Here is a 12,268-nt window from a genome sequence, read left to right as displayed (position 1 = left end):
ATTTTGTAATTCAGAACTGTTCAAAATGTAGAAAACATTCCTTATTCTTCCAAGTTTTCCTAATCAGATTCTTTTCTCTTTTAGCTTGAAATCTTAACTAACTTAGCAAATGAGGCCAACATTTCAACTCTTCTCAGAGAATTTCAGGTTTGTGCATCATTCTTATTCTATGAAACATCACTTGAAGCGTATGCTTAAGCTGATTCGAGATTTTTTGATTCGAGATTTTTCCATTAGAAAAACAGCTTCCTTTCTTTTATTTTAAAGGTTTTGGAACTTTATCTAGTGATGCCTGCCCAACTGTGCAGTGGTTTCCCAGTTGTGTAATGGGACTTCTTGCTTTTCTCACACCTATAGCCCCCATGTGCACCCCAAATCTGTTATGGAGGGTCGTCCAACCCTCTGATGCATACTTTGAAAGTGCATGGGAGGTTACATGGGCTGGGGGCAGGTAGTAAGGGGAAGTCCACTTGTGATTGTGAATATCACCCATAGAACACAAAATATGGTTTGTATTTTGTTGTAAATCAGCTTGATTCTGCTACAAGTTGCAGATGGGCAAAAGCTCGATAGATACTAGTATTCTAGAAAGGAGTTGTCTTGCGTTCTGATTATATTTTTTGATTGACTCACATTGCTCTTGACCCAAGATAGGTTGTTTCAGAACATACTGGTATATAATATTTATATTTGGAACATATGTGGTGTTCCAAAGAACCCATTTTTCGCATCTTCACACGCAGCAATTGTTTCACTATCGCCTTTTGTTTGTTTGTTCTTAGTTGGATTCAGCAAGTTAACTGAATTGAAATATTTCTGAGAACTATTCATGAACCATTCTGTTCTTGCACTCAGACTTTGAGTTGGCTTTGAGTTGCTATCCACTACTAATATGCATGGTGGCTGAATCCCTTCTGGCATTGGGTAACTAAAGATAGCCTGTTGCCCTATTTCTATATCATTCACATTCGCTAATTTAAAAAAAATGAAGGTAGCTTCCAAAGGGAAGGATAGGTTTGTTAAAGATTTTAACTGATGAGACCAATGTGTTGAAGACTGAAATTCCTATTTTCTTCAGACCTATGTGAAAAGCCAAGATAAACAATTTGCTGCAGCCACAATTCAGGCAATAGGCAGGTGTGCAACCAACATCTCGGAAGTGACTGACACATGTCTTAACGGCCTAGTGTGTTTGCTGTCTAACAGGGATGGTAAGTTAATTGTTCTATTTTGTGTTTTGAATGACTGGCAGCTTGTATTTTTTGGTAGTATTCCCAGATAGAACCAGATAAAAACAGTATAGTATAGTGTTTGTCTTAAATGACATGTTCTGAATAAACACTGGCATTGTTTATAGTTCCTGTTTGTAGTTCTTTAAAATTATTTCATTTTTTAATTTTTAGCATGGGTTGCTGTCAGAATACAGTTGATACTGATATCTGAAATATTTTAAAGTAGTATAATTAAAATTTGTAGAATGTTGTCTTCATCCAGAGCATTGTGATGTTTTTTCCCCAGTTGCATTAAAGTGGCTGTACTGCAGAGGGTGCTACAAGCAGGGAAATGTGGGGTTTTTATGTTTGTAAGTGGCTAAATAAGATGGCATATCAAACAGTTTAGGACTGCCGCCAACAAAGTTGTCCATGCTTCATCGTTTATTTTCTTCTATATTAATATACAAAAGAGGGGAAATTCAAACAGGCATAAAAGCTAAGCCAGTGCTGTGTAATTATTTCTCAAAAAACAACATTAAATCTTATAGAAGGAAAAACATAAGGAAATCGGGTCTGCTTATAATGTCATGAGGTGCCAAAATAAATCCCTGGTACCCATTTTTTGCCTTCCCCACTACTTTGCATGTGGAATGTCATCAGTATATTCACCTGGATTGATAGGTGCTTGGCTTTACTTGGAAGTCAATCCACATATTTATTTGTATGCATATAGTTAAACATTTGAATCTAGCATATAGTTCAGGCAAAACTAAAAATTCCATTGTGAGTTTATATCAGGGGTCACTTTTCCCTTGACATGCAGTTTCCAGAGGGGCAGATTTGAAAAGGGAGAAGAGAAAGAAGTGTTTAACCGTGCCCCCACCAGCTGCTTCCCTCCTGCAACTCTATTACAACTATTGGTCTGGAACCAAAGTTGTAGGGAAGCATCTTGGATGGGAGTTGCCACGGAAAAGCAAAGGGCAGGACTAGGATTAAGCATCTCCCCCCATTCTTTCAGGAAAACCATTGCCTCCTGATGATGCATTGCAAAGGAGCAGTGTTGGCTAAGTTCCAACATAGGTTGTAACAGTTCTTCACCTTCCATACCAGAATTTTAACAAATATTTGTTTCTCTTCCTGACCAGTAGTATTCAGATTTAAGCAATTATTACCTGCTTAATTTACTTCATGGAATGCTGTGGCCAATGGAGGGGTACATCTCTTGTCAGCTGACACAGGCAGCTTTTATCTGTGAGAACTAGGCCCGGCTTCCTCAGTTTTTTTCCTCCCTGACGCAGCAGAACGTTCCTCCTCAGCTCTACTTATTGGTTATTAGTTTTCTGATTTTTTTACTTGGCCTTATTTTTCTACTAGTTCTTCCCTTCTATTCCTTGGGATTTCATTTCCCCCCTCCTCCACTGCTGTCAATATTGTGAGAGTTTGTATCCATCTTGTCCTCAGCTATGGAGCCCTCTCAAGGTGTGACTGAACCACCTCCAAAGAAAACCAAGCAAAAACGTAAACACCTTGTACCTTCCAAGGTTGGGGGACACAACAAGCCTGGCCCCCCAGTTCATAGAAAACGCCCTTTCCCTACACCTATTCCTCAATCTCAGGACTCCACTACAGTGCACTCCCCCTTACCTAAAAGCAATGTTGGCCATGTGAATGCTAATCATTTGCTACCACCTACTGGTGAAAGACATCTTAACATCAGCTTATCTGACTCTCAATCAGAATTTTTAGGATTTTCCAAGGATAATGGTCAAGGGGTGCAAAACCCTCAATCTACCAATCCAGCACCATTAATTGAGCAGTTGAAAGAAGCACTTATTGCTTCACTATCATCTGATCTCCAATTACAAATTCCCACCAAGGGACTGGCCTTACCAAAGACAGATTCCTTTCCCCTTCAAGTGGGAACTAATGTGGGGGAATCCTCTCCTAACCCCTTTACACTAGTGGGCAGTGATGGAAATGATGGTTATGTCTCTTCACCCTCCCCTACTTCCTTATGGAAACTGAAATGGATTATGAAAGGAGTGGTGCATCAGTGCAGGATGAGCCTCTCTCTGTATGTTTGTGCTCCCATTCTAAAACATAAAATTATGCATGCTTTTGGATTATCATCCTTGACTCCAAAGCCAGATAGCGATATATCCCTACTAATTGATAGTCGCACCTCTTCTAATTCCATTTTGGTGATGTCAGTGTTAAATGCCATTGTCAAGTCAGAACTGGATTCTTCCATGCATTCTAAGTAAAATTCCACCTTAGCAGATAAATTAAATACCTTAGACCCAAAATTTATGGCCTATATTAAAACTTTGGTAGACAGGCCAATTTTGAATCTTTCCTCACACCATTTGGTTCCCTGTGAAGGAGATGCCCAACTTCATGTTATCATGGATAGGAGACTTGAGTTTGCTATATGCAAAATCCATGATACAGCAGTCCTGTCTATCAGGACCTCCTGCACCGCAACATCTTGTGCCCAAGCCTGTATTGTGTGGCTTGAGGATCTGCTATAAAATCCCCCCCAAGATTCTGCCCGACAATGCCAAACTTTCTCTAAACTCTTGAAAGCTCAGGCCTTTATGGCAGATGCCACTATGCACTCTATGCAATTTGCAGCTACAGCAATGTCATCCCATGTAGCAGCTAGAGACACTCTTTGGTTAAAAAATTGGAATGCTGATACAGCATCTAAAGTGAATCTTTCCACTGTTCCCTTCTCGGGCAGTCAGCTTTTTGGAGACGGGGCACTAAAAGATGTCCTGATAGAATCAAGGGATAAGAGGAAAATTCTTATTAGTCAAAGGCAGGATAGCAGGCCACAAAGGCGCTTTTCCCCTTTCACAACTCTGATTATCATGGATTCGAGCCTTCAGCATTGGAGAGCCCACTGATGGAACCAATTCATCGAAGGTCTCTGGATGGATCTAGAAAAATCTCACTCCATCAACTGGCTGGAACTGCAGGTGGCCAGACTATCAATCATTCACTTTGCTTGGCGGTTCTGTCCACACCATGTCCTGGTACGGACTGACAATTCCATGGCAAAATCCCGTATCACCCGTCAAGGTGGCACTCGATCTGTCACTCTTCAGATGGAAGCCGCTTGTCTCTTTAACTGGGATGAATGCCATCTGCTCTCCCTATCAGTGGAACATATTGCCGGAGATGACAACTATCAGGCAGATTGGTTGAACCGCAAACATCTGGACCCTGGAGAGTGGATGCTAGCCAGACAAATATTCCATCAAGTTCTCTGGGGTCTGTTCCAAGTGGATCTATTTGCAAGCAAAGCCAGTCCCCAACTGCCACGTTATTATTCAAGGTTCCACGACCCTCAAGCAGAAGCCTGGGATGCCCTAATTGCCCCGTAGCCTCAAGGCCAGCTCTAAGCCTTTCCCCCTCAATCAATTCTTCCTTGAGTTCTTCACAAAATCAGATGGGAAAAGGCTCGAGGGGTGCTTCTAACCCCCTTCTGGCCCCAAAGACCGTGGTTGTTGGAGCTTCAAACTCTGTCAGTGGCTCCGCCCTTCCATCTTCCAGTATAACCCACCCGATTGCAGCAGGGACCACTTCTCCATCCGGACCCTCAATATAAACTTTGAGAGCTGTGTGGACGTCCAAGGAATACCACACCTTTTCCTTCGGATATTTTGGGCTAGGGCAAAAGGTGGGAAGAATCAACTCCTGTTGGACATGAAATCTGGAAAGCACCTTCAGAAGGAATGAAAGAAAAGGTGTGGTATTCCTTGGACGTCTGCACAGCTCTCAAAAGTTTACATTCACTGAACGAAACCCTTCCAGAAGACAGATTCCTTATTTGTATCCTTTCATCCTTCTACCTAAGGGGCCAAGGTCACTAGTACAACCTTAGTGAGGTGGATTAGGGCCTGTATTTTCCTGGCGTACGATTCCCTCAATTTGCCCCAGGCAACACAGGTATTGGCTCATTCAACCAGGTCTGCTGCCACCTGATCTGCTGCTTTCTTGGCCAATGCTTCCTTGCTGGATATTTGTAAAGTGGCCATTTGGTCATCTTTTAGTACTTTTTCCAAACATTACACATTGAACCAATCATCCTCAGCTGATGCGGCCTTTAGTCATACTGTCCTCCACCAAGTTCTATAGTTGGTGCATCTGCAGAGCTGGGACGCGCCCGTATTTTTTCCCACTGTGGCATGTCCCACTCAATTGGCTGCGGCATTCCAGGAAGTAAATAAAACAATTGGTCTTACCTGAATTGGAAATTTAAGACTGGAATGCCATAGACCATGGACCCCGCCCTAGGCTGCTCTGTGATGCACTTCTCTATGTTTAGTCTTTCAATTCTGTGTCTCTCCCCCCCCCCCAAATTCACTTTTCTTCCTGAGCCAGGAAGGCAGAAGTAGGCAGATAGGATTGGTTTTTGTTTCAGTGGCTCTGTCAGTGTCTGGCTGCTTGGCAAATTTGAAAAACTGAGGAAGCCAGGCCTATTAACAGATTTTTGCTCCTGTCTGTGTCAGCTGACAAGAGATGTACCCACTCCATTGTCTATAGCATTCCAGTCTTAAATCTCCACTTCAGGTAAGAAGTGGAGTTTTTTCTCTTTCTCTGGAAAATAAAAAAGATAGTGCCTAAAGGGTTATAATCTGCAAACAAATAATATAGGATAAATTTTATTCCTGGCATATGATACCTTCAGTAGCTTTAAAGTGTGTTCTAAAGGAAGACAGAAAGAAATTTCAATGTTCTATAAGTAATGTCTGATGGAATAAGCTCATTTGGGTATTTGATGACTGCGGTCCACGCAACAAAACCTTTCTGGAAATGGAGCTGATGGGAGTGGGATTTCAGCAACATCTGGAGGGTCAATGGTTCCCCATCCCTGAAGTAAAGAATACAGATGATAGACTTAGAGAACGTTGGGCATTATTAACTGATGCTTGCTAGAAAGCAGTGTAAAAGCTTAGATGATTAGTAGTTAGGACATCATGCATAAGCCATGGATTCATGGATACAAGAATGTGCCACAGCAAGACTTCTGCAAGGCAAGACATTCCCTCCCAATATTCCTGTTTCTTCCCCCTCTGGTTCAGCTATAAGGAGGAGTTCAGAAGCTCTTGCTTCTGGTTTAGATTAACTGCAGCTGTGGAGTCCAACCTGACAGACTGTGCTTAATCTTAAATATGATTTGGTTGAAATATGGCTTGCCTGTGATAAGTAACTTAAAACCATAGGTTATGAAGCTGGCTTGTGTAAACAACAACAGTTAACAATAACTATGCTTTAGTGTTCAGGCAATTCGTTAAACTGTTAATGGAAATCATAAGCAGAAGCTTCCAAACATAGCTGTGTCAGTGTGTGCAAACCCACGGTTCACTGTGGTTTGTTCTCGTCACACTTAAATGTGGTTTAGTGGAAGGAAGATTGAATAAAATGTCTTGCTTTTCCTATTAGGCTGCAGCAAGAACATAGTACATTTGGTCAGGTTTGCCCTTTTCTTTTCAGTGTAATTCCTGGCTAAGAATTGGCATTAATGTGATTGATTTACTAGTTTTTATAAACGTATGTTAGTTCAATCAAGCTTTGAATATTCCTTGTTCAATAAAGTACTTTGTTGCATAACATCCCTGTAAATCTTTGAACTACCACCTTTATTTAGCTCTATTATTTCAAACATCCTGAGCATCAGTATACTCTAAATGGCATGTGTGCTTTATTTTTTAGAACCAGGGAAAAGGATATTACACAATTAGATGCTAAATTGATGAAAACAATTTTCAGAACATTGCTTACCTAAATCAATATGACTTGGTTTCGAAATATATTTGCAGTTTTTCAAGCAATTACAAAGCTAAGATTATGGCTATTGCTTTGTATGTTTCTCAAGATCTGTTTTATCAGAGCTTCACATATAGCAAAGATGCAAATACTAAGAGTAGTAAAACACACATAGCTCTAGGAAATAAGATTTTAAAGATTTTGAATACCAAGCCTCTTCTCTTTATGGTTTTATTTTGCTTGACACACATCTGTTAAAATTTGGAAAGTGATCTGCATCTGACACACACAAAATTATTGTATTGATTTTACAAAGTATATTTTCAAAACATCTAAACACTTTAATGATTTAATTGTGTTAAACGATATTGATTTTATTTGAATATTTTCCTCTTGTAAAATTATTATTGTCTTTGTCTTTACCAGAAATAGTAGTTGCTGAAAGTGTTGTTGTAATTAAGAAACTGCTGCAGACACAGCCAGCACACCATGGCGAAATAATAAAGCGCATGGCCAAGCTCTTGGACAGTATTACCGTGAGTATTTATTCCATTCTGCCTCTTAGTTACCCAAAGTAACTAGGGAATCAAGAATTGACAGAGAAATATTGGGATGTAGTGTGTAGGTGCAAAGTGTGTCTTGACTATATTTGTGGATATGTTTGTGGAGTAAAGCCTTAAATCACCATTTTTAATACAAGTAAAGAATTTTAAAAGTGTGTGTGTGTGTGTGTGTAAATTTAAGCCAGTTTCTTATGCCATAATAGCGTCACCATAGTTCAGATCTGTTTGGTTAAGTCATAGTAGCCACATTCTGGGTGGTAGTTGTAGGGTTTACAATCTGCTGGGTGTAAACTAAGGTTACCAGGTTTTTTTCAATGAATCCAGGGACACTTTTCAACTTCAATTGATTTTGTATGGGGACTGATTTGTAAATCCGGGGACTGTACCCAGGAAACGGGGACGTCTGGTAACCTTAGTGTAAACTACACTATTGTGTGGAAGAATCACATTAAATTTAACCCAGGAAATCTTCCAGTTTTATCAAACCAAAGCAAGATTACCAGGTAGGATGATTCAGTTGTTTAAGACTTGAACATTAAAAACTTAGACTCTGTTTATAGTAGGAAAAATGTATACCTGAGGGTATTAAGTTAATTCCAGTTTTTTACCTGAGATCCTGTGGGGTCGCTACCATCTCTCAGCTAAAACATGAAGTATATTGGATGTTTTATGTGATAAACTTTAGACTTGAAAAATCAAAATTATATTGTGTGTTATCCAGAGGTGTGTATCATAAATAAGATGAGCTTTTGAAGCACCACAGCTTTCAAATGGAACTGCTTACAGAATGATTTATAAAATCTTTCTAGATGTCTGTCTTGTAACTGCTCTAAAAAACCCAGGCCTCGTTGTTTTTGTTTGTTTTTGCAGACAAGTTAATGGGTTCAAATGGTAGCAAAAGCTGCTTTCTGACATAAAGGTTTGAAAAGTGCACTTAACCACTTGCTCATGCTATGTGGAATAAAATATCAGGCAATGCAATTTACAATCCTGTTTGGCCTTTGAGGATAATGCAATGCAGAGCTATATAATGAATCCATTATTTCCTGTGTTCTTATAAGTTCAAGGTTCCCACTTATTCAACACTGGAAAAGACAATGAAGGCCTTGACATATCTTCTTATCTGCTTGTGAACTTCTTAATGAGGGTTGACTAACATTTGACCACACAAGTATCACTGAACTACAGCTCCTGTATTTCTGACCATTGGCCATGCTGGCTGGAGCTAATTGGAGTCTTGAGTCCAACAACATCTGCTGGGCCACAGGTTAATCACCTTTATATAAAATGTGATGACAGAAGGATTCCAAGATTATATGCAAACATTTACATGTTAAAGGGATTGAGCACAATGAAATCTGAAAATGTTACATGATACCGACATTATCAAAATAGTCAGATATGTTTATCAGTTCTGTATATATCTTCTATTATAATGATCTACACGGCCATAGATTTTACAGATAGCCTTTGTTGTGCAAAATTCTTAGGGAGTGTAACTTCAGCTAATCTAATAAGTCTATAGTCAGCCCCATTAAATTCAGTGGGTCTTACTCCCAGGTAGGTGCGGATAGGATTGTAGCCTCAGTCCAGATCCATCCCTTAATGTTTACATAGTGACTGTGTAGCCTCGGACAAATGAAAAAACTCTTTCATAAAGCACCATTTTCTTGCTACATTAGGAGATATTCATGTAAATACAGTGGTGCCTCGCAAGACGAAATTAATTCGTTCCGCGAGTCTCTTCGTCTAGCGGTTTTTTCGTCTTGCGAAGCAACCCTATTAGCGGATTAGCGCTATTAGCGGTTTAGCGGCTATTAAAGGCTTAAGGGATTAGCGGATTAGCTGCTAAAAGGCTATTAGCGGCTTAGCGGCTTAGAAAAAGGGGGTGGGGAGCGGAAAAAAATCTCAAGAATCGCAAGACATTTTCGTCTTGCGAAGCAAGCCCATAGGGAAATTTGTCCTGCGAAGCGCATTGAAAAACGGAAAACCCTTTCGTCTAGCGGGTTTTCCGTCTTGCGAGGCATTCGTCTTGCGGGGCACCACTGTATATTTGTATAAATGAATATATGAAGCTTTATGTTCTTAATGATTTCTGCACAGTCTCATATACAGTTAAAGCCTGTGAAGAACATATCTCTGAAACCTTCTGCAGCCCTAACTAAGGAGTATGTGCACTTGTGAGAACAGATGGATATTTGGTCATATCTGTCAGGGGTTCTTATTATGTTCCTTCCCTTGACTAGAGACTTCTGTCTTTAGTATAAACTGTGACCATGTGTAACATCTGGTACTACTGTAACATTTAAACACAAGTGGATAATAGAGATTTCTTTAGATAATTTATCATAACTGAAAACTGAAGTTACCCATATATTCTTATTTAGAAGTATCTGTCAGTTCTGCAGGCAGCTTGAACTTCTCCTATACTTGAAAATTTAATGTACCACTCAATTACTATTCTTTAGTCCAATTTAAAATAATAGTTTGGGAGTAAGGTCTTAATGCAGCGTAACCTTTGGAACGTTAGAAATAACCCCTTTCCCACCGTATACTAATGACATCAGTCTTAACCACATTTCATTCAGCAAATGTACTCAAGCATTTAAAACTTTTCTTGCATAATAGATGTTCAGTGCATCTTTTCACTTTGTCACTGGAGGTTTCAAAATTAAAATGCTGTTGTCATAGAATTGTACTTTATATTCTGAATTAGACTAATAATTCAGTTTTTCCATAATGCTTTGTTGGGATCTAGTTTAAGTAGAATGCATTAGGGTCTTTAGTTATGGACATTTTCATCTGTGCAGCTGTATGAAGTATAGAATGAAATACCATAGGGTATTTGTCTGTATTGTAATGGGATGTCATGCGTATAGTAACCAAGTACATTATGTGAAGTAAAGAGGTGGTTCCTTTCTAGAACAAGAAGCTCAGGTTATTACTGGTCAAGTAGGGAACTCCATGACAAAAGACACTTTGAGAGCACAAAGTAAGTCAAGATTAGTGAACCTGTGGAAATAATCAATTGGTATCTGGTTTTCTGAATCATCTTGGGACATCCTTAGAGAAATGAAACAAAGGCTGGTGCTTATTAGGCTTTATTGGACAGGATAATTATGCTAGTAACTGTTCAAGTAGTTCATCCCTTACCTTCAAGAGGATGTTCTCTGTCAGATTTTACCAGGGGAGCTGTTTCCTTTTTCTAGAGCATGTTAAACTCATTAGCCCTCCTTCCTAGCTGGGAGGGTGAAAGGTAGTCCTAATGAGATGTATAGCTCAGAATGTTTTCTAGTGACAATATCTCTAAAGAAGTCTTGCTTGTTGCCATTCATACAATTTTTAAAATTATTCTTTCTTTATATACTGCTGCATTAAAAAAAATCTATCACAGCAGTTTACAACAATATAAAAATATAAAATCATACACTAAAGTTAAAAGCAAGTCGTAAAAAGTTAAAAGCAAGTTGAAAACAAAAATAAATTAAAAACAAACATTAATAATCCATTGTAGGGGGATGTACTCTTAATTGCCTGCATTGACATGGAGGACCCAAAAAATTTTCAGCAGGTGTTGACACCGAAGGTGCCTTCTGAATCTCTGTTTGCCGGGTGTTTCACAGGACTGGCCAATGAAACTTAAAGGCCTGATTTCTAATCTTTGTTGTTGTTGTTTAGTCGTTTAGTCATGTCTGACTCTTCATGACCACATGGACCAGAGCATGCCAGGCACTCCTGTCTTCCACTGCTTCCTGCAGTTTGGTCAAACTCATGCTAGTAGCTTCGAGAACAATGTCCAACCATCTCATCCTCTGTCGTCCCCTTCTCCTTGTGCCCTCCATCTTTCCCAACATCAGGGTCTTTTCCAGGGAGTCTTCTCTTCTCATGAGGTGGCCAAAGTATTGGAGCCTCAGCTTCAGGATCTGTCCTTCCAGTGAGCACCCAGGGCTGATTTCCTTAAGAATGGATGCATTTGATCTTCTTGCAGTCTATGGGACTCTCAAGAGTCTTCTCCAGCACCATAATTCAAAAGCATCAATTCTTCGGCGATCAGCCTTCTTTATGGTCCAGCTCTCACTTCCATACATCACTACTGGGAAAACCGTAGCTTTAACTATACGGACCCTTGATGGCAAGTTGATGTCTCTGCTTTTTAAGATGCTGTCTAGGTTTGTCATTGCTTTTCTCCCAAGTAGCAGGCATCTTTTAATTTCGTGACTGCTGTCACCATCTGCAGTGATCATGGAGCCCAAGAAAGTAAAATGTCTCACTGTCTCCATTTCTTCCCCTATTTGCCAGGAGGTGATGGGACCAGTGGTCATGATCTTACTGTCCCAATGGTTTTTCCTACTTTCTTCAGATTAAGCTTGAATTTTGCTATAAGAAGCTGATGATCTACGTATACAATATTTCTGGTTCCTGTTGTTCAGTTCAGCAAATGCAATATGACATGCACTGTCCTGGAGAAAACAACAGGTCCTGATATAGTGCCAGAGAATATATAGGATGCCTTCTTTTTTTAAAAAAAAATGTTTATGGTGCTCTTTGAGTAGTTAATGGACTTTAAATGGCCTTTCCCTTTCATAGCTATATACAGCACAAAACAGATCCCAGTGGTTTCTCTGGTAATGGTATTCCTCACTCTTCTGGAGCCTCAAGTTGAGGCTGACCTTGAAGACTGTTTAAAGGTTGTGGTTGATGCAGAATGCACCAGTG

The 12,268-nt window shown here is 39.7% G+C and overlaps 1 protein-coding gene across 3 annotated transcripts in view; it reads left to right on the top strand.

Moving 5' to 3' along the window:
• AP3B1 (adaptor related protein complex 3 subunit beta 1) overlaps positions 1-12,268 on the top strand; it is a 138,078-nt gene that overhangs the window by 57,593 nt on the left and 68,217 nt on the right. For all 3 annotated transcript variants that reach the window (XM_083403726.1, XM_083403725.1, XM_083403727.1), the window contains 3 exons: positions 85-147; positions 1,079-1,211; positions 7,416-7,525. In XM_083403726.1, coding sequence (XP_083259852.1) covers positions 85-147; positions 1,079-1,211; positions 7,416-7,525 — 306 coding nt within the window. The remainder of the gene's footprint in view (positions 1-84; positions 148-1,078; positions 1,212-7,415; positions 7,526-12,268) is intronic.

The sequence above is a fragment of the Podarcis tiliguerta genome (genome assembly GCF_965153285.1).
Source record: "Podarcis tiliguerta genome assembly, chromosome: 11".
Classification (NCBI taxonomy): domain Eukaryota; kingdom Metazoa; phylum Chordata; class Lepidosauria; order Squamata; family Lacertidae; genus Podarcis; species Podarcis tiliguerta.
The sequence above is the reverse complement of the archived record's forward strand: the minus strand, read 5'-3'. Positions and strand labels throughout refer to the sequence as shown.